This window comes from Bos mutus, chromosome 6 (assembly GCF_027580195.1).
Source record: "Bos mutus isolate GX-2022 chromosome 6, NWIPB_WYAK_1.1, whole genome shotgun sequence".
NCBI lineage: Eukaryota > Metazoa > Chordata > Mammalia > Artiodactyla > Bovidae > Bos > Bos mutus.
In genome coordinates this window covers 88903381-88926466 of record NC_091622.1, presented here as the reverse complement: position 1 = coordinate 88926466, position 23086 = coordinate 88903381, and the positions used below count along the sequence as shown (strand labels likewise).

General features: G+C 38.2%; 2 protein-coding genes and 1 long non-coding RNA gene across 8 annotated transcripts in view; 1 reads left to right on the top strand and 2 right to left on the bottom strand.

The window, feature by feature from the left end:
* Positions 1 to 17738, top strand: part of LOC138988233 (uncharacterized) — a 67952-nt gene extending 50214 nt beyond the window's left edge. The window contains exons 3-4 of one of the 3 annotated variants that reach the window (XR_011464522.1): positions 14619 to 14726; positions 17456 to 17738. This is a non-coding gene — a long non-coding RNA (uncharacterized lncRNA). Of the gene's footprint in view, positions 1 to 14618; positions 15049 to 17455 lie in introns of those variants that run through there. The other 2 variants (XR_011464520.1, XR_011464521.1) reach the window with 2 other exon arrangements.
* On the bottom strand, positions 4075 to 12497 carry EPGN (epithelial mitogen). 2 transcript variants are annotated; one of them, XM_005891251.2, is made up of 5 exons: positions 12212 to 12497; positions 11585 to 11674; positions 8917 to 9037; positions 7844 to 7996; positions 4075 to 6086 (listed from the first exon to the last, which is right to left on the bottom strand). In XM_005891251.2, the coding sequence occupies exons 1-5, from the start codon at positions 12252 to 12254 to the stop codon at positions 6032 to 6034; spliced, it is 462 nt and encodes a 153-aa protein (XP_005891313.1). In that variant the 5' UTR covers positions 12255 to 12497; the 3' UTR covers positions 4075 to 6031. The 2 variants fall into 2 exon arrangements, with proteins under 2 accessions (XP_005891313.1, XP_070229077.1); XM_070372976.1 differs by lacking the exon at positions 11585 to 11674.
* Positions 17739 to 17933: 195 nt separating the features above from the next.
* The window catches only part of MTHFD2L (methylenetetrahydrofolate dehydrogenase (NADP+ dependent) 2 like), a 146798-nt gene continuing 141645 nt past the window's right edge, over positions 17934 to 23086 (bottom strand). The window contains exon 8 of one of the 3 annotated variants that reach the window (XM_070372513.1): positions 17934 to 19351. In XM_070372513.1, coding sequence (XP_070228614.1) covers positions 19239 to 19351 — 113 coding nt within the window. In that variant the 3' untranslated portion in view covers positions 17934 to 19238. The remainder of the gene's footprint in view (positions 19352 to 23086) is intronic. The other 2 variants (XM_070372512.1, XM_070372509.1) reach the window with 2 other exon arrangements.

Below are 23086 nucleotides of genomic sequence, written 5' to 3'. Positions count from 1 at the left end.
CTCCAACACCACAGTTCAAAAGCATCAACTCTTCAGTGTTCAGCTTTCTTCACAGTCCAACTCTCACATCCATACATGACCACAGGAAAAACCATAGCCTTGACCAGACGGACCTTTGTTGGCAAAGTAATGTCTCTGCTTTTGAATATGCTATCTAGGTTGGTCATAACTTTCCTTCCAAGGAGTAAGCGTCTTTTAATTTCATGGCTGCAATCACCATCTGCAGTGATTTTGGAGCCCCAAAAAATAAAGTCTGACACTGTTTCCACTGTTTCCCCATCTATTTCCCATGAAGTGATGGGACCAGATGCCATGATCTTCATTTTCTGAATGTTGAGCTTTAAGCCAACTTTTTCACTCTCCTCTTTCACTTTCATCAAGAGGCTCTTTAGTTCCTCTTCACTTTCTGCCATAAGGGTGGTGTCATCTGCATATCTGAGGTTATGGATATTTCTCCCAGCAATCTTGATTCCAGCTTGTGATTCTTCCAGTCCAGCGTTGCTTATTATGTACTCTGCATAGAAGTTAAATAAGCAGGGTGACAATATACAGCCTTGACGTACTCCTTTTCCTATTTGGAACCAGTCTGTTTTTTCATGTCTAGTTCTAACTGTTGCTTCCTGATCTGCATACAGGTTTCTCAAGAGGCAGGTCAGGTGGTCTGGTATTCCCATCTCTTTCAGAATTTTCCACAGTTTATTGTGATCCACACAGTCTTAAGATCCATAGGAACCCTGAATGAGAAGACAAAAACTGGCTGGGTGTCCAGGGCACACTCCTGATCAAAGCTATGTTAAGAATATAGGGTCAGAACTGTGTATCTCCTATTATATATCCTGTATCTATGAGATCTCCTTTAACTCCTATTATATATACTGTGTCTCCTTTTTTTCTAGAAGCTAGATTTCTATAGTAAAACATCTTGATTTCTAAATGTGGGCTGGATTTAAAACAGATGCCTTGAAAGACAAAGGAAATATACCTGTGGACGGGATCTGCCTTATAGGCTGCACATTTTCAACATACAACTTTCAACCAGGAAGGGAATGTGGAGGTCATCTCTAAACAATATCTTTTTCACTTAACAGACAAAGATAGCCAGTCCAAATGGCCCAGCAAAGTTAGAGAATCACACAGCCAGACTAGATCACAGGTCCTTTAACAATCCATTTATTGCAGATTTTTTTTTTTAATGTTGCTTCCAATTTTTGACCCAAGCTGGACCACTACCATTGACTGTTTTTCTCTGAAGAATATATGGCACTAGGGTAGGATTGGGGGTGTTGTGGTGGGAAGGAGGTTGTTGAGATTTTCCCAGAGATGTGAAAACCACTCGCTCCTCATCTCATTACCAAACTGAACCACGATGCCCCTGTTAGGATGTAAGTGCCAAAGAACCCTTGTCCACAGGCTGGGATCAAGTGTTCTCAAGTGACCAACTCATTCCCTACATCCTGTGGATAAACCAGGGTTCATTTATAGTCTAAAGTCTCTTCTCAGACTGTACATTCAGTAGGCACTTGAAGCTTGTTCTGGCCCCACCCTAAGGATGCTATTCATATTTTAATAATCTGCAGATGACACCAGGAAATTTTTGTGGTCGATTCATGACAAGGTCGTTATTTTATATATTTTAAAGAAAATAACTTTTCATTTACTTGCAAATCTCTTGGGTATATATTCAAACTCATAAGGAAAAAAAGAAAGAAAATCAACCCCCAACACTAATGTTTTTCATAAAATGTTGGGAACAATTTTCATATAGGTTTAAATAAGGGACTTTGGCATTAGATCTATCTAGATCTATCTAGGCTCTGCCACTGAAAGGCTATGTGACCTTGAAAAGAATGATTTGCCTTCTATAAGCCTTAATTGCACATAGGTGTGGGTTAATTAAAATAAAGCTAATAATGCTTTTCAAACATTTTAAATGCTCATAGATGGTAGCTATATTACACTATTACTTCAGTTTCCTTTGAGAAGAGACTCAATATTGAATCAATAGTTTTGTATAGTTAAAAAAAATCTAGATATGCCATGTTTTTCCAGAAAGATGTGAAGCCTAACTAACATTCTGTTAAAGAAAACTGCTAGTTTGATACCTGCTAGACTGTGGTATTAACAGAATTTTAATCTAAGTTACTTATGCTCCAATATTATCTGAGACATAAAAATTACAAAGAAAGCCCATGAAGTATAGGCATAAGACCTGATTAAACAATTCAGTTATTCTTGTTACTGTATAATCATATTCTTCATCTTTATGAGATACTTCTCTGGAAGCTGTGGGTATTGGCCACAATCTGTAAAAGCCCTCATGTTTTGTTTTGGCGGAGGAGTAAAATGTAGTGATGGATCACATTTTTTCACATGGTTATTCTCAAGAAGTCTATACTTTGAATTCTCAAGAAATAGCTACTTAGGCCTTGTACTCTGAGTTGTACATTCATTGAACATTTAACAGAAATTTGGAGCTGAATCTGGAAGATATGCTTCTGAATGTGCTACTGAATAGGGCTGTGCCAAAAGTTTGGACAGAAATGTGGACTCACCCAGATTAGCAGTCCCAAACTCACAAATTAAATTTCAACACTTCCAGTTCATCTTGGCAAATGCTAGTATCCTGATGTCAGACAGTAATGATGTAAGCCAGAAAGAGTGGTGTTTTGCAATAGAGAGATTCTGGTAACCCTTCCCATGAGTGTGGGTTGTAGGATATCAATATTTATATCATATCACAGCGTGTGTTACAGTTTGCAAGGCAGAGAAATTAGATGGTTTACTCATGGTCTTCTGTGGAGAAGTGTCCTTCTGTTCAACATCAAAAGCTTAAATTGCTCATGTTTCATTGTTATTTCCTTAAGACATTCTTTTTTCAATTGCATATAATAAATGGACATTTTCTTGATGTCAGCAAAATGGGACATTTCAAAATTAAAGGGTTGTATTGTGCCAGGAAACACTAAAAGACAAACTGTATTATCATTTCATCTACTTCCAATATAATTATAGGAAAAAAATAACTCGGGGAAAGCAGTTATAATTCCTTTTTTGTAAATTTACTCTCTCAAGCATGACTGAAATTATAGTGTTTGCTCCTACTGCCGTTGTGCTCCCAAGGGCTAATTAATGAAGCGCTCATGAATACTGATGACTTAGGAATGTGTTCTCAAGAACTGAAGGGCAGACACAGGAAGGAGACAAAATGGGAAATGAAAGAAACTGATGAACTCCGTTGACTGGTTTGATTTAGTCAAAGATGCCAGAAATACGTTCTCATTTCTTTCTTAAATGACCCACCACACCTAATAGCTGAAATGTAGTTCTGATACCAGATCTTCACCGGTAGGCTTCTGTTCAGGGAGGGTCTTATTTCATATAGGAAAAAACAGAAAATGAAAGATTTGCAGAACATCTTATACATGTTCCTACTGAAGACCTGCTTACAAATGTAAATTTTGCCATAAGAATACCAGGGATTTCTTCCTGGAAAATGAACTCTAGGAGTTATATGAGCACAAGATTCCTTTGTATGACAGATCATAAACAGATGGCTTCTCAGGAGCCACACTCTAAATTTCCATATTTTCTCACTGGGTGGATTTTATGATGTTAATGCATACCCATCCAGAGGTGAAAAAAAATGAACCTCTGTTGGTTTTCTGCTTTGATCTACTTTTTGGTTTGGCATTTGGGGAATTTTATTCAGTTAAGTATACATTTTAGAAATACTTATAGACAGCAAATATTTGTAACTCTTTAGTTTATCACCTTTCCAGAGACTTTAGTCTTACTTCCTCTTTCTTTTCATCAGGAGGCAGTCCTTAATTAAGCTTTATTGTTTCTTCCTGGACTCTCCCCAGCTTTTTAACAGCTATTTGAAATGCTCAGGAAGAGGAGTCATTGGGAGGAACCTTTACCTCCCTACTCCTTGGGATGATGTAACCTTTGCATACTTTGTGAGATCATGCAGAAAGTGCTGATGTGCAATTCATCTGCATTAAATTCCTTCAGAAGGAAAAACAAACTGAGCAAGTGAAATGCCTTCTACTCAAAGGAAAACAGAAGGTAGTTTTATTTAGAAGTGAATGAAAAGTCACAACCTGATGTAAGAGAAGCCATTGCTAGTAGGCTTCCATTCTAAGAAAGTTCACCTTTGACTCCTTTTTTAACCCATGCTATGATCAAAATACTTTGCTTATCTATTCCACAATAGAAAAAAATTAAAAAAGTCCATAGTCTTAGATTGAATCTAAAAGAAACGTGGTAGATACTATTCTTTAATTTCATGTTTCACTTCCTTTAAGAACAAATTCTTAAATTATTATTTTAACAACCAAACACTACAATATACACCGAAGATAATATCCAGTGGTGTGTTTCAGAGTGAGGGGTGAGACTGGGGACAGACATGGAGCTGAGAATAATCACACTTGCAACACAGATGTGTAAATTTTTCTCCCTTCTCTCAATATCAAATTTTAGTGCTAGAAAGGCTTTGTGGAAAATGACATGAAAGTCCAAAGAAATTAAGGGGGCTAGGATTATTTGAATTAGGTGGAAGAATAATGATTAAACAGGTAGGACCATAATTCTCAAAATGTTATTTCTACCAATGTTCCATTTTCTCCACATATAAATCTTCTATCAGGTATTCAGGAATGGTAAAGAAAGTTTCCACATGCTCTTGGCTGATGAAAATGTCTGGTTCTTCAGTTTCTATTTCAGAGTCAATTGTAGAACTGTATTCATTAGTAGAATTTTAGAATGTCAGTCCAAATAGTCACCAGGTAATTCCACTAACAATAGGAGAAAGTGATGAACATAAGCATTTGAGGACTAGTGAGTCAAGCACAAAATTTTATAATCCATGCAGAAACAAAAATGTTTTGCCTATTCAAGACTCAATATCCAGATAAGTTTTCAGTCATCAGAAACTCTTTAGCTTATTCCATATTTCAAAGTTTTGCCACAAGCTTGGGATGATTTATGTTTGCCTTGGACGTTCCATTTTCTTTTCTCTAGCTTAGACTTCAGTCACATGTTTGGGTCACCGGAAGTGCCATAACACTAATCTCATCTGAGTAGTTGACATCACATTCTTTTAGACACCATGAAAGCAGCATGTTTCAAATTTGGTCCATAGAGCTGTGGTCCAAAATCCTGGTAACAAGCATAGTGAAGAACCCAAGCATGGCCTTGCTTAGGCTGACTGTGTTGTAGGAAAGCGGACCCCTTCCAGGGCCCGAAACTGGGCTCTTGTCTAACACTCAGAAATGAAGTGTCCGAGGAGACACATGTGCTGACAAAGCAAGAGATTTTATTGGGAAAGGGCGCCCAGGTGGAGAGCAGGAGGGTAAGGGAACCCAGGAGAACTGCTCTGTCACATGGCTTGCAGTTTGGGTTTTATGGTGATGGGATTAGTTTCCGGGTTGTCTTTAGCCAATCATTCTGACTCAGAGTCCTTCCTGGTGGTGCAAGCCTTGTTCAGCCAAGATGGATGCCAGAGAGGATTCTGGGAGGTGGACGGACAGCTGGTGTTTCCTTTTGACCTTTCCCGAACTCTTCTGGTTGGTGGAGGCTTATTAGTTCCCTGTTCCTTACCAAGACCTTCTGTCGTAAAACAGCTCATGCAAATGGTTACTGTGGTGCCTGGCCAGGGTGGGAGGTTTCAATCAGTGTGCTTCCCCTAACAACTGCATAGTTGATAATTATTGTCATGAGAATTCACATCTGACATAGTCAGAAGCATACAACTCAGTATCCCATAGGGAGAACAAAAACCACACAGAAGCAGCAAACCCAGAGTACGGCTGTGAACTTGACTTCTGTCACTGTAGCTTGTTCCCTTGGCTCCCATGGTGCTTTAACGATGACAGAGTCTAAGCACCAACGTTGAAATTTATTCTCTCATTTCACCACGATCCCAACTTTCTAGTCAGCCTGGAAAGTTTTGTTGTTTCTCTTGAAGATTTCAGTTTGGGGCCCACTGATTTACACCAATGCCTCATGAAAATTTCTTACAAAGGCTTCACAGTGGTCTTCCTCCGGAACAGATATTGTAAGGTGATTTCAATTTTAGATACCTAAAACAGAGCATTGGTTTCCATATGAATTTGACTGCTGTTTGTATAGCTTATTGAGAATTATATAAATGCTCTGGTATAATAGTTGCTCTTGGTGTCCCACCTATACCCTCTTTGCCATCCCCATCCCTCAGCAGCTGTGGGTATTAATAAGGCCCATGTGCTTTGTGCTGTGCTACATTGCTCAGTCATGTCTGACTCTCTGTGACCCTATGAACTGTAGCCCACCAGGCTCCTCTGTCCATGGGGATTCTCCAGGCAAGAATACTAGAGTGGGTTGCCATGTCCTCCTCCAGGAGATATTCCCAAGCCAGGGATTGAACCCAGGTCTCCTGAATTGCAGGCAGATTCTTTACTGACTGAGCCACCAGGGAAGCCCAAGAATTCTGGAGTGGGTAGCCTATCCCTTCTCCAGGGGATCTTCCCGACCCAGGAATTGAACCAGGGTCTTCTGCATTGCAGACAGATTCTTTCCCAGCTGAGCTTCCAGGGAAGCCCATAATAAGGCTCACAGCACCATCCTTCTCTAGAGGACTGTCCTCAGCCAAGAGAGGATTTTGCCTGAAGATTTCTGGGAGATTCCAAGGCCCTGTCCCTTACCCCACCAGGAGCATTCTGACATCCACACCTGATGACTCAGTACTAAAACCAAGCTCCCTCACCTCCTTAGGTTGGGTCAGAGATGCCATTCATGTTCTAGGTCTCCCTGTGGAATCAGGCTGAGGATAGGTTTCAGCTAAAGCTACATCTTTGCTTCCTTTCCACTCTGCTCTAGCTTTCCTACTTTGTTACAAGTTTCAGCTTTGAGTAGTCCCTTGACCAATCACTCACTCAAGAATCTCTTTCATAGTTCTTCTTCTAGGGAACTTGACCTCAGGCAGTTGTCTTATTTACACTAAAAGGTCTTACTTCCTTTTCTTTGTTTTTCCTTTCTTGATCTCTTATGCAGCTGATTTAACAGATTTTGTATTAATCGATCCACAATTGATATAACAAATTTTACTCTCTCTAAGGTGCAGTTATTAAGAAAATATTTTTTTATGTTGTATAATAACTTTTGGTCATTTTAAAAATGACAACTTAGTTAACAGAGTACAGCAAAAGAAGTGTATTTTTACTTTTCTTTAATGTATGTCACGTATTTTTTGACTTTTCCTTATATGTGGATTTTAGGTAAAATTACCAGTGTGGAAAGACCAGAAATAATAATTAATAATTAATACATGAGTAATTTATACTTAGTGGATCAAATTTGTCTTCTTTAGCTTTTAGCAGTAGGCAGTATCTCCTGCATGTACCCTCAGTTGATGTCTGGGAAGAAAATGGCCCAAGTTTGTTACACACTTTCATTAATTTCATACTTATATTTGATGTGTCCATTTGACAGATATTTACTGAGCACGTACGGTGTCCCAAACACGGTGTTCAGCACTCCATATAGTTTTGCACAGGACACAGTTAATCTTCACCCTTGTGGACTGACTGTCCTACTCATTTACAACTTGATGTAGACAGACAGAGATGAGGATGAAGGGAAATTGTAAATTGGAGCTATCCTATTGCAACTGCAGGTAAATCTACCTCTTGTCTGGGCTTATGAGAAGAGGCACCAAAACAAATATGCAGGAACTTGCCAGATTTACAGCCATATTTTCACTAGACAATTATATATGTCAATGCTTGGTACCTTGTAGGGGCTCAGTAAATGTTTGTCAAATGAATGAGTACCTAGTGACTTCATAATTTTTTTTTCTTACCTCTTTCTTATGTAGCAGTAAAAAATAACAAGAAAACCACTTAATAGTAATCCAACGCCAATCCCAATTGCGATGTATTTTTCATAAGAATCCGCAGCATATGAAGTTAAGGTCAAATGCTCACACCTTTCTCCAGTATAACCAGTAAAACACCTTTAAAAAAAAGAAAAAATGTATAATGTTAAAACTCATGATGATGGAAACACCTATGACTAATTTCAAAAAATGAAAACAATTAAATAAAAATGATTTAAATTAAAGAGGCACATACCAAATGAAAGTTGATCTATTAAAGAAGAAGAAGCCATGCATTTGATTAAAACCCCGTATTAATGCAGCTTCCCTCATTGGTAGAAGAGAAAGGTAGGACACCTCCATGAGTTGATGAAGAAAACTGTTAACCTACTCTTTCATAAGAGGATGCTGAGCAAATCAATGGTCATAAACAGTGTCTCAGTTGATCTAGAAGTTTATATTCCTGAAATATTTTTGCCATAGTTTCATTTCACCCTATAATCAACTCATAAAAATCTTAGAAACGTCTTTGCATGTTATTGACTGGTCTCTCAGATGGTAACGAATCTGCCTGCAGTGTAGGAGACCCAGGTTCAATCCTGGTCAGGAAGATTCCCTGGAGAAGGAAATGGCAACTCACTCCAGTATTCTTGCCCAGAGACTCTTATGGACAGAGGAGCCTGGTGGGCTATACTCTATGGGGTTGCAAAAAGTTGGACACGACTGAGCAACTAACATTTTCACTTTTCAAAAGTTGTTTTGAATTCAGTAGTTTTGAGGTGTGGCATGAGCTTCTGCATTTCTAACAAGCTCCCAGGTTACACGGATGCTGCTAATCTAGGAACCATACTTTTAAGCAGTGAGAATTAGGTAGGTTAGAAAAAGACTCCTTAGATATTCAAATACAAAGAGAATTGGTGAATCATGTTCAGAGCATGTACCTTTTTTACTGGGTAAGATAGAGGTGTATATAAAGGTACCATGTGAAACACCATGTTGGAGGAGGCATACATTCTCCTTCTCCCATCTCTAGGACTTGGGAAGTTCTTTGCAATTACCTGCAGATGGCTTTCTCCAACTCATGGTGGAATGCACAGACACCATTGATGCAGTAACTGTGGTGGTCTTCCAGGCAAGGATGTGAGAACTTCAAGGCTATGGGTCCTTCTGTGTAGTCAGCTAGAAAAAGGAGATACTATATTAACAGATGAAGTGGGTCACGCTTTCATAGTAGATTCGTAACACATATACAAAAAGGCCTTTCATTTTAAGAATATTCTTTGAGTGCTCTGCCACTTGAACTATTGATTCATTCCTTTGGCAGGTTATATATACAAAAGTTAGGTTAATATCATCTAGACATATTAATAAATTAGGTGGTGGAGGTGGACTGATTATCATTCTGTTCTTTAGAAATTTCATTATAAGATATAGATACAAGTCTGCCAAAAGGTGGCAGCATTGATACTAGTCAGTATGGTGTCTTAAACAAGGCTTCCCAAATGTATCCTGGATGCTAATAAATATAGAAACTTTCATATACCTGAGAAGTAAGCACTTAGGGAGATGTGGATATGTGCTTGTGAGATAATGAATTTGATTTCTCTTCACTCCCCAGAGGAGTGAGATGAGAATCTGCCCTTGCTCATCTGTGGACCTTAAGTAGCTAATGGAAAGGAAATTGTTTTCCATAACTGATTTCAGAAGAGGTATTGTTATGACCCGTATATGAAGCCAGAAATAATTTATGGCTCAGGCTTAACACAGCTAAGACAATACCTTTGGATGTTAATTAGAAATTTTACTCAAGAGGCATTATGAGACTGTAGGAAAAGCCATGGAGTTGGAATTAGAAAACCTGGGTTTTGATTTCTAGCTCTTAGATTCTTCAGATGACCACACTTGGTCAAACTTTTGTGGTCAAGTGTCCAAAAGCCTTTTTATGGGAAACTTCCCTTTGGGAAGCTGTACTGCAGCAAAATACATATATTTCAGAATGGTTATCTTTCATTCCTTGATGTATTAAAGACATATACCTATGCTGTTCTTGAGGTTTATGCAGTGGGAATGACATTTGGGTAAAACAGCATAATTTTAGTGTAGTTTAATATTTGATTCTTAAATTCTTCTCAAGCAGAATTAGTGGCATTTTATTTTTGTCATTGTTGTGAATAAACATCATATGTCCTCAACGCATAGCTTCATTTTGGTTGAGATCGCACATTACCTTAAAATTCATATTCATTTTGTTAAATGTAGCATAGTAAATCTAATTTCTCACCTTGATCATTAAGGCAGTGAGAACTTCCCATTATAAACTGTACTAGGTTCTTCCTACTTCAAGATTAACTCAGTTCAATTAACCAAGCCTGAATCAGGATTTACTAGAAAATGTGAGAACTGAAAGAAGACATTTTTAAAAAGAGAGTAGACTAGAGACTCATCTTCCCCCTAAGGACAAGAATATTAATTATAACTTCACAAAAATTTTCCTGAGGTACTAGATTCAGATTTTTTAGATTAAACAATAAGCAGGAAACGAGAATTCCCCAATCAAGAACACAAAGGAAAACTACTGAAGTGATACATTCAATCCCTTTTCTTTCCAATATTATTGCCTGTAACTTGGCGACTACTGATTTGCAGTTCACTATTAGGGAAGAAAAACGGTGGTGATGGGCAAACTGTCCGACACTGAGAGGGAACTGTACTTCTTTAATTTCAACAGTATTATCTTCCAACAAGGATGCTTTCTCTTTGTTTAAAGGCTTGGAGACATGAAGAATTTGGCTAAAAGTTATTCTAAAAGCCGCATATTTTGTTTTTCAAATTAATACATGCTCCAAAATTCAAATGGGTAAAATATTTTAAGGAAGTTTTTAAAATATAAAATTATTGGTGAAATAAAGAATACTTAAATATTACTATCTTTCATGTTCACAAACAAAGTATTTGACTTCATCTTCTTTTATTTGCTGGGCTCTGAGAGCAAGACATGGTGTTTCTTTTGTTGTAAATCACAAAGCCCACCTTCCCATCAGGGAGTGATATTTGATTTGCCTGAGAATCACAGCCACCTGATACACAGGTCTTGGCAGATAACAAGCTTCCTAAATTCACCTCTAAGAGTTCAAAGAGTTTGGAAACATGCTGACGCTCAGCAATGGCCAGAAACTATTTTAATAACAATAATAAAATATGTCATCACCATCAACAACAAAAATTGGGTACAAGTGGTTGGGAAATACAGCGTACACTAAAATAACAAAAAACCCCAAAGACAAACAAGGAAAAAGACGTTTCCGAAGATTAGAGAAAGTGGATTAAGGCTTCATCTGCTTGCCAGAAATTTTGGCTGCAAAAGCTCATAATCACAGATCAAAATATTGTTACTCATCGAGAATGTAAAAATGGGGACAAATTGCCTTTAGACATGCCTGGTTTGTTGGGAACTCAGCAGGAATCAGGCAGAAAGTGTGGCAGGTTTCACATCCAAGACTGTAACTGAAGACAACTTTCTCTCATCTGCTCCACTTCCTCCTTTTAAAAAGATGATTCTTTGCGACATATTTACCTGCCACTTCCATTTCACAATGTCCCCATAAAAGATTGTCTAATAATAAGATATATGTTTAAAAATTTCCAATGTTGCTTTTATCACAATCTAAATTTCGCTAAAACATTAAAAAAAAGTCACTTGAAATACAAAAGTGTGAAGAAAAATACCTTCTGTTTTGTTAACTGTCCAGTTACTCTGCTGGGTTGTGAATGGGGGGCTTATAGTGCTGGCTGCCTCTCCAGTCAGTGCTGTCATTGCTGTGTGAAGGAGGGGAAAGGCATCTTTAGCAGGCTAGCCTCCTTCAACGTACAAGCAACAGATCAAAAGTTATTCTGTCTATTCCCACATCTGTTCTATTTTTAATTCATCTACATTTGAGATCCATAACCTACTAAGGGCAGTTTTCTGACAGTTTCTCATGTATATCAATTCCATTCACTACATTACAGCTAGAGAAAATAGAAACCCACTAATTGTTAAGAGAACATGAATACATTTATAAACTCACTCAATCAAAAGGATACTCTCATATCATAGTTAAAATGTCTCAACTGCTCTTCAGTTGTATAGAACAAACAATATAGAGATCTCAGAAAAAAGGTATCAAAATATATTAAGAGAGGAATGTGTCAAAAGATTACATAAGAAACTAAATGAATCCACGGATTCCTTGCTTGGATCTTTGTCATAAAGAACAATTGCTAAAAGCCAACTTCTCACTCACACAGAGAAAGCAAATCCTGTTCACATTTTACAATGACACAACATTAACACAATAAAAAGAAATGACCTACCATTGATCAAGAGATAGACTGATATTGGAACCCCGAAATCCATTTCCTGCACTTGTTAATAGTATCTTGCTCTTATCCTTCTAGACCGATGGGTGGAAGGTTTTTATTGAGCTCTCTCAGAGGCTTTCTTGCATTTATATTTCATGAAGCGTCATCTGGCAGTTCTTAGCAATCAAAAAAATATGTCCTTCTGGCAGCAGCGTAAAGCCTTGGGGCGTTCGTGCACTTGTTCAGGATACCTGTGTTATCTGGTAGTGTGATCAAGTTTTTCATTTGAAACACTGGTTTCCTGTTACCTGTGGGCATAATCATGTTTGTAAATGTACTTAAAACAACAAAAAAGAACTGAATTCAGGTAAAGCTCCCTTGGTGTGAACAGAATTGTTCTAGCTCCTAAGCTGCTAGCAATCCATGCAGGATTCCAAGAAAGGGGACTTTTAATATATCCAAACCAGGAAACATCTTAACCTGTTAATAAAAGAAATATCCCTGAAGCTGCAGTTATTTACACTACTTTTTAGGACAGATTGGGTTGCACTGTAAATCAAGATATTTTGTTATTTAGTGGCAGGAGAGAACAATTAAATGTGCATAAAAGTAAAAGTTTAATATTCTATTTTAGTTTTTGCTACTTAGTTTTAGTATTTCAAGTTTTGTAAAAATAATTATTTTTAAGAGTATAACATTTACCTTTATGTCATTTTTGCCATTTAATATTTTTCTGAGTAAATGGAATGGCTACCAAGCTCTAGGAACTACAGTTCTTAAAAATGTGCCCCAGTGATTAGGCTGGTAAAACACCAAAATACTAATAACAATAATAATATCATCTCCAATAAGATGAAATTAAAATATTTAAATTTGGTACATCTAATGAATAGAAAGTTTTAAGTTTAATATAACATTCACATTTTTTTTGCTATTCATCTACTTGAGACTTCCTTGGTGGCTCAGACGGTAAAGTGTCTGCCTACAATGAAGGAGACATGGGTTCCATCCCTGGGTCGGGAAGATCCTCTGGAGAAGGAAATGGCAACCCACTCCAGTACCCTTGCCTGAAAAATCCCACGAATGGTAGAGCCTGGTAGGCTACAGTCCATGGGGTTGCAAAGAGTCGGACACGACTGAGCGACTTCACCTTACCTATCTACTTAGGATTATTAAAGTATCATTTTTAAAGTCAAAATATGTAATTATTGCTATTACTTTTTGTGACAATCGGAGCTTCCATAAATTCTCACTTGCCCAGTTTATAATAAAATAATTTATAAATATGTTTTGCTGAGGTGTTAAAGTTTTCTACCAAGAATTTCAATTGCTCATATTTTCTGTACCTTGAAAACTTGTAGAAGTCGGGATAGGTTGTCATTTGCATCACGTCCACCCAGCAAATTCAGTTTACCAGAAAGGATCCTTTTCACTATTCAAATATAAACTTGGCTTTAGAAATCACACAAGAATGAGCTTGTTGAACTCATTATAACTTGGGCAATCGCTTACCACAAGAGTCATCCTTTTAAAGTTAAAGAATATATAGGACTTGGCTTACTTTAATGTGCCTACACAGTTCATATTTCTACTTTTGTGGTTTTCTTTTTAACTGTTATTAGGACAATTTCTGGATATGATTTTTCCTAAGCAAATAGTATTTGAATTATAAGTCATATAATCACTTTCTGTGCCACTGGTGAGAATTTAAGAAGAAATAATTTACAAAGGATTAAATAAACCACAACCAATTGCAGTTTCAGGAGGAAGATGCTAGGAATAATGTTAAATACCTTTATTCCAAAGACTGGGACATAGTACAACAACATCTTTGTAGTAACTGATAACTGGTATTTAACAGTGCTTTGCATTTGCAGAAGGTTTTCACACACATCTCAAATTTGTCTTCAGTAATCCTGGCTGGCCCCAACAAATCCAATGCCTAATATATAGAGCATACTCAATCTATCTTGAGTGAAGAAAGCAATAAACAACAGGTCTTGTTTTAATACCCATATAACAAATAAAGAATGAAGACTCGAAAGAAATTAAGTGACTTGCCAGAGGACACACCCTAGAGTTGGGACTTGAATCTGTTCAGGATTCCAGGTCACGCGTCCTTTCCATTTCCCCAGCTGCGTCCTCTGGTAGGAGTCAGTATACTGACCTTAAAGGAATTCACATTATCTCCTAAAATCAAGATTTAAGTAAATTACCTTTACCATAAGAATCTAAACATTAAATGAACCGTGGCTTCTGCACATATTTGGACTGAGAGAAGTGGACCGCTGTCTCTCTAAATGTTTCTCCACTCTGGTGAACTAAGCCACATAATATTATTATAATATCAATATAAACTCATCTACCACCTGAGCTTATGAAAATAGCTCCAAGTTATCCTTTGTTTCTTTTCCTCTAGGACTCATCCTGATGGATTCCACGTACACTCTAAGTAGGAAATCTCCAATGTTCATGTCTTCAGTCCTCTCATCAGGGAGTCCCTCAGCAATTCTGAAGAATGGGGATGGTGGGTACTGTAAAGTGGCCATATGGATATTTGTATTCTTGATGCATGTTAGAATGAGAAAGAAAGTGAAGAGCTACAATGCCCATCTATCATTTTTCCCTCTGACCATTTTTACTGTCTTTTTAATTTATTCATCTCTCTCTGCTGCTACTGCTGCTGCTGCTAAGTCGCTTCAGTCGTGTCCGACTCTGTGCGACCCCAGAGATGGCAGTCCACCAGGCTCCCCCGTCCCTGGGATTCTCCAGGCAAGAACACTGGAGTGGGTTGCCATTTCCTTCTCCAATGCATGAAAGTGAAACGTGAAAGTGAAGTTGCTTAGCCGTGTCCGACTCTTAGCGACCCTACGGACTGCAGCCTACTTGGCTCCTCCGTCCATGGGATTTTCCAGGCAAGAGTACTGGAGTGGGGTGCCATCACCTTCTCTGTCATCTCTCTCTAGTCATAAGCAACTCTGAAAGTGCCTTCTCTTCCCGCCCCTCCCCCTTAAGTTTATTTTTTCCTTCCCTCTCCCACTTAACAGTTTCTTTTCCTTTCTTTTCCTCTCTTCATCTCTTTGCTCCTCTCCTCTCCTTCCATTTTTTCTTTCTTGCTTGCTCTTTGACTAAAAGTCACAATTTGTTTTTGGACATTTGCAGGAAAGGGTCACCAGCACATTGCTTATCTTTCTCTAAACTTAATCTGTAATTCTCATGAATTCAGCTGTCACCCATTCAATCATAAACTACTTTATGCCTCTAACATCCAATATTTGTAAGACAAGTAGACAAATCATACATGGACTCTGACCTCAAGGAACTAGAGTGAGTCAAGGAAAATACATACTTAACTACAGTGCTGGGTAGAGATAGATGACTGCCATGAATGTGTACATAAATGAGTATGAGAGTTCAGAGGTAGGACTTAGTCAAAGTCTCACAGCATTTCTCTTGGATGAGTTTCATTTGAAGTGAATCTTAAATAGCAAGTAGAATTTAGAAATATAATGATAAGAGAAAGGATTCTAGGTGGCAGGGAGGTGGGCAACTGAGGGGATAGAGTGATAGAAAAGAGAGTGGGTTCTGGCTCATATTACCCAACAGACCTTTCTTTGAATTTCAGTTCTACCTTTCCTACCCATTTGGCCTTGGCTGAGACTTTTTCATAACCTCATGGGTTGATTTACTCATATATCAAATGCAAAATGTCAGTAACAACAACCTCAAAAATGTAAAACATATAGCACACTCTCAGTTAAGGATAGCTATTACTATTGAATAAGATTAGAAAGATGCAGGGTGTATACAGAGGTCAAAAAGGCTAGAAATATAGTGGTTAACACACACTCAGTTCAGTTCAGTTCAGTTCAGTCGCTCAGTCATGTCCGACTCTTTGCAACCCCATGAATTGCAGCACGCCAGGCCTCCCTGTCCATCACCAACTGCTGGAGTTCACCCAAACTCATGTCCATTGAGTTGGTGATGCCATCCAGCCATCTCATCCTCTGTTGTCCCCTTCTCCTCCTGCTCCCAATCCCTCCCAGCATCAGAGTCTTTTCTAATGAGTTAACTCTTCACAAGAGGTGGCCAAAGTACTGGAGTTTCAGCTTTAGCATCATTACTGTGTCCTAAATTTTCACCACTAGCCATAAATTATTTTCAATTCCGAGTGATATTATGTTAGGACTTTGATTTATGTATTATGTCATCACTGCAAACACAACATGTCTTCAACTGAACATATTATCTCTCCTCCAAATCAGCTCCTCTTTACAATTTTCTCATGATAATCAGTGATAACATCCTCCAGGCTTCAACTTCCATGTTCTATCACTGACTAACTATAGTCCAAATTCTGATTTATCCAGGCTTTTTCTAATCCATTTCTGCTATTATTCAGCTATATTTCCACCACTCTGCAACATACATTTTTCACTTCAGTCTGACTGTTGCCCTTGATTTCATATGTATTTGCTAAGCTCATTCTCACCTCCATGTCTTCATGTTATTATTCAGTCCTCACTAGTCCTTCAGGGTCCTTTTTACAGATACTTGTAGGAGAAGGGAACTTGTACAAATCTCCTTCACAAGACAATCATATATCTATCTTTTATAGATCCCAAATAATATCCATAAATAAAGTTATGATACTGATGAACCAACTTCATTTCCTTTATGTGTTAACAAAGGCTTCCTTCTTGACCAAACTTTAGCTAGGCTCCTCTGAATCCTTTTCTTAACTAGGCATCGAATTAGACTATTGAGCTCAGTTTTAGCAAAGAAATCTGTTGTTAGTTTATAGAGAATACCCCTGCCCTGCTCCTTGTCCTCTTGCCATATCTGATTAAATTCCTCCTCTCCCACCCTTTATATTGACCTAACTTTTGGACAGGGAGGCCTGGCATGCTGCGATTCATGGGGTCGCAAAGAGTCGGACACAACTGAGCGACTGAACTGAACTGAACTTTAACAAGAATCCTGGTGAGGTAGTTTAACAAAAATCCTTCCAGCCTTGATATCTAATCAAGTTCTCTTAGTAATTTTCCATCTACTGATCCCCTCACTCTTTTCATTGCCTATAAATCCATTGATGTCTCAGCTATATGTGGAGTTGATTTCAATCTCTTCTATTGTGATAGTCTTGACCCCACTGCAATAGTCATTGTTCGTTTTGGGAATTTGGGGCACTTATATATTAATGAGGGCCTTTCTGACATGTTTGCTTGGGATCTTTGATTTTAAACTACCATCAAGCGGCTTCCCAGGTGGCTGAGTGGTAAAGAATCCACCCGCCAATGCAGGAGACGTGGGTTCAATGCCTGGTCCAAGAAGATCTCACATGCTGCCCCACAACTACTGAACCTATCCTGGGAGCTGAAACTACTGAAGCCTGCCCGCCCCAGAACCCGTGCTCTGCAACAAGAGAAGCCACTGCAGTGAGAAGCCCCCATACCGCAACAAAGAGTAGCTCCCACTCGCCGCAACTAGAGAAAAGCCTGTGCAGCAACGAAGATCCAACACAGCCAAAAATAAATTAAAAAACTACTATCAAGGTTATCAGACCAAGATTAGTGTGGAATGGGCTACAGAACATTTTCTTTCCTTTTTGAGACATTTGTACATCTCCCCAGCGTGCTGCGAAGAAATAGATAACGAGTATATGAACAAGGAAACTTCTAGCTTAGGAAAAAAGAAGACATGTATTTCTTTCCAAACTGATTTTATTATACAGTTGAAATACTATTAATTATAAACATCTAGTCTATTTTCACACAAATGATTAAGAGTACACAAAGACATGCATTGGGTAAGAATCATTATTGGTACATTAACACACTGGGATTTGGGCATGACAACAATACAATTATGTGCCTAGGGTAGTCTCAAATAGCCTTCAACTGACAGGCACATGTATTTTATAATTTAAATTGCGTTAAAAACATGGCATCTACTGGAGAACCAAATGCCGTAAGAGAAAAGAACTGTGGGCAAAAAGCAGTAGGTTTTTAGTCATATCCTAAGGAGTAGCTGTGGCACATTGTGTCATATTTTGCTATTAGAGTTCTAGATTTGTGGAACGTATTATTCAAATGTTTGTAGGAGAACAAAGAAATTACATGTAAGCCTAACATATTCTTATTGAATTTTTACTATGTCAAGTAGTCATTCACAATTTGAAATAATCAATACCTTTCCAAGTAGCATGGCATTTTTAGGGTTCCTTGCACATTTTTCTTTCCTTGAATGGAGCATAGTTTTTCATTAGTATGCCTTGGGGAGTACATTTGGGAAGTATATGAGATCAAAATTTTATGCTTAATATTTTATCTTTCTTTTAGCAAGTAAGCTCTTTTGCTCTTTCTCAGCATACAATATGGGCTTCCCACGTAGCTCAGTCAGTAAAGTATCTGCCTTCAATGCAGGAGACCTGGGTTCAATTCCTGCATTGGGAAAGTTCCCCGGAGAAGGAAATGGCAACCCACTTCAGTATTCTTGCCTGGAGAATCCCATGGGCAGAGGAACATGATGGCAGGCTACAGTTCATGGGATCACAAGAGTCGGACACAACTTAGTCCTATCTTTCAGCATACAATATAGACTGTAAAATATATATAAAATTGAGTACGATTATGGCAAAATCTAAATTACATTTTACAAAGGAGCCTATTTGGCTGACAACGTGTTTGTTGAAGACACACAATTTGTGATTTTGTGTCAAAAATATATGCATTTCTTATGAGCCCTTTATTGTTTTAACATTATGAACAAATATTATTCACAAAACAAGCAATTGTTACCAAAGTGTCATTGCAGTTGTTTTCTTTTTTCCTAAAACTCAAAATCCATTCAAAATATTCCAGTAAATATTAGCAGGAAATGCATAAGATTGTGTGAATCATCTGATCCACAATGATTCTACCCATGAAAAAATAAATACAATGTAGAAATAGCTTTGTAGTAAAATATAAAGATTTTTGCCTTTTGTCAAATAAATATACGTAGCATGACTTCAGTTTGCTTTATTCCTTCACGTGATCTAGTAAATGATTTTTTTAGCTGCCAAAAGGGTGTTCTTGAGAAGCATTGCCACCGTCATGGGTCCCACGCCTCCCGGAACTGGAGTGATAAAGCTAGCCTTCTTCTTAACAGCTGATGGAGGAAACAGAAAAATTTCTTATTTTTTCTCAGAATTTCATATCTTTAAACATATGGAACTGTTAAAACTGTAAAAACTGAAGTGAATATTTTAAAACTTAAGAGTTTATCTGCACAAAAATGGAGTCAAATCCAGCAGCACCAAACCTGAAGTAGTTGGAAAGCTTTCAACAACTGGAGCGACTTACAGAGAAAAGGTGGAAACAAAGCAAGAAAACCACTTATTAGTTATAGCTTTAATGCCCAGCTTTATAGCCTAGTTGGCTGTTTGTGATAGGCTGTCCTTAGCTTTCAATTTTGTAACCTTGAGGCATTTCCAGACCTAGATTTTGATTTGCTTATGTAGACGGCTGGGGCATTAGAGCCATCTCAGTCCAAGGGTTTCTTTGTTTAATTAACAGAATACACTGAATTTTTCTACATTACATGTATAACTCTAGCATCCCCAAATAATTTTTACAATGAAGCAGACTGTAACACACATACACACACTTCTGTATATGATATTGAATGTGTATAGAAAAAACATGAGGCCAACACTGTAGCATAAAACTTCATGCAGCTCAGTTAGTGTTACATGATGAAAATCTAACCTACTGTATAGCACAGGGAACTCTGCTCAATATTATGTGGCAGCATGGATGGGACGAAGTTTGGGGAATAATAGATACATGTAAATGTATGGCTGAGTCCCTTTGCTGTACACCTGAAACTATCACAACATTGTTAGTTGACTATTCTCCAATACAAAATAAAAAGTTTAATAAAAGAAAATCTGTAACCCATGATTGACTCAGTTCAGTTCAATCACTCAGTTGTGTCTGATTCTTTGCGACCCCATGGACTGCAGCACGCCAGGCTTCCCTGTCCATCATCAACTCCCGGAGCTTGCTCAAATTCATGTCTATCAAGTTGGTGATGCCATCCAATCATTTCATCCTTTGTCATTTCCTTATCCTTTTGCCTTCAATCTTTCCCAGCATCAGGGTCTTTTCTATGAATCACTTCTTTGCATCAGGTGGCCCAAGTATTGGAGCTTCAACTTCAGCATCAGTCCTTCCAATGAATATTCAGGACTGATTTCCTTTAGGATTGACTGGTTTGATTTCCTTGCAGTCCAAGGGACTCTCAAGAGTCTTCTCCAACACCACAGTTCAAAATATCAATTCTTTGGCATTCAGGATTCTTTATGGTCCAACTCTCACTTCATGGCAAATAGGTGGGGAAACAATGGAAACAATGAGAAACTTTATTTGGGGGGGCTCCAAAATCACTGCAGATGGTGACTGCAGCCATGAAATTAAAAGACACTTGCTCCTCAGAAGGAAAGCTGTGACCAACCTAGACAGCATATTCAAAAGCAGAGACATTACTTTGCCAACAAAGGTCCGTCTAGTCAAAGCTATGGTTTTTCCAGTGGTCATGTATGGATGTGAGAGTTGGACTATAAAGAAAACTGAGCACCAAAGAATTGATGCTTTTGAACTGTAGTATTGGAGAAGGCTCTTGAGAGTCCCTTGGACTGCAAGGAGATCCAACCAGTCCATCCTAAGGGAAATCAGTCCTGAACATTCATTGGAAGGACTGATGCTGAAGCTGAACTCCAATACTTTGGCCACCTGATGAGAAGAATGGACTCATTGGAAAAGACTCTGATGCGGGAAAGATTGAAGGTGGGAGGAGAAAGGGACGACAGAGGATGAGATGGTTGGATGTTTGAGCAAGCTCTGGGAGATAGTAAAGGACAGGGAAGCCTGGTATACTGCAGTCCATGGGGTCGCAAACAGTTGGACGTGACTGAGCGACTGAACTGAATTGAGCCCACATCCATACATGACTACTTTGACTAGATGGTGGACCTTTGTTAGTAAAGTAATGTCTCTGCTTTAATACGCTATCTAGGTTTGTCATAGCTTTTCTTCCAAGGAGCAAGCATCTTTTAATTTCATGGCTGCAGTCACCATCTGCAGTGATCTTGGAGGCCAAGAAAATAAAGTCTCTCACTCTTTCCAATGTTTCACAATCTATTTGCCATGGAGTGATGGGACTGGATGCCATGATCTTTGTTTTTTGAATGTTGACTTTTAAGCCAGCTTTTTCACTCTTCTCTTTCACTTTCCTCAAGAGGTTCTTTAATTCTTTGCTTTCTGCCATAAGAGTGGTGTCATCTGTATATCTGAGGTTACTGACATTTCTCCCCGCAATCTTTATTCTAGCCTGAGTTTCATTCAGTCTGGCATTTCGCATTATGTACTCTCTGCATATAAACTAAATAAACAGGGTGACTATCATACAGCCTTGATGTACTCCTTTCCCAATTTGGAACCGGTCCATTGTTCGGTATCCCGTTCAAACTGTTGCTTCTTGACCTGCATACAGATTTCTCAGGAGGCAGGTAAAGTGGCCTAGTATTTCCATCTCTTGAAGGATTTTCCAGTTTGCTGTGATCCACACAGTCAAAGGCTTTGGTGTAATCAATAAAGCAGAAGTAAATGTTTTTCTGGAATTCTCTTGCTTTTTCTATGATCCAACAGATGTTGGCAATTTGATCTCTGGTTCCTCTGCCTTTTCTAAATCCAGCTTGAACATCTGAAAGTTCTTGGTTCACGTACTGGTGAAGCCTGGCTTGAAGAATTTTGAGCAATACTTTGCTAGCATTTGAGATGAGTGCAATTGTGTGGTAGTTTGAACATTCTTTGGCACTGCCTTTCTTTGGGATTGGAATGAAAACTGATCTTTTCCAGTGATTGACTCAGTTATGTGTAATTCCAGTTAACTATTTCTAGAATACATGATATTAGTCTCTAAAGGGAAGACAGGATACAAACAGTTTAGCACCATCCGTTAAATTAAAATAGTCTTGCCAGGCTTTTCTGTCCATGGAATTCTCCAGGAAAGTACACTGTAGTGGTTAATCATTCCCTCCTCCAGGAGATCTTCCTGACTTAGGGATTGAACCCTGGTCTCCTGAATTACAGGCAGATTCTTTACTGTCTGAGCCATCAGGAAAGCCTTGTTATAACAATAGCATCATGTATATGTGGATAATACATTCCAGTGCAAGTCTAATAAAAACATTAAAGATATTCAAATTAACTGAGCAAATACACATAGTCCTGTTCTAAGGTATGAATAAAGATTTCTTCTTCAGTGAATATACTCAAAGAAAATTACAGAGAATTTTTAGCAAGTTATATTTAAGAATGTTCTCACACCCACAATATTACAGGTGAATGGCTTTATGAATTGACCTACTGGTTCAGTGTTTCACCGTGTGAATAAGAAAAATGAAGTTTTCCCAGGTAACTCTTTTAACACAAAGTTAGCATACAGAATACTTTAATGCATACTCTGACCTCATTAGTCACATACTATTTAGATATATTGCCTTTTAAAAGTTTACTCTTAGATGCTTCTACAAACATGAAATCAGTAGATGTTTTTGAAATCTTAATTAAGCATTACTTTTGTACAATTTACATTGCCTTTTTGAAATATGATTTTTAAAATTTGCATTTATCTTAAGTGTATTAGTATATTGTAAGTTTTTACTCATATGTGTGTGTGTGTGCTCAGTCATGTCTGACTCTGCGACCCCATGGACTGTAGCCTGCAAGGCGTCTCTGTGTGTTTTCCAGCCAAGAATACTGGAGTGCATTGCTATCTCCTACTCCAGGGAATCTCTCCAACCCAGGGATCTAACTCATTTCTCCTAGGTCTCCTGCATTG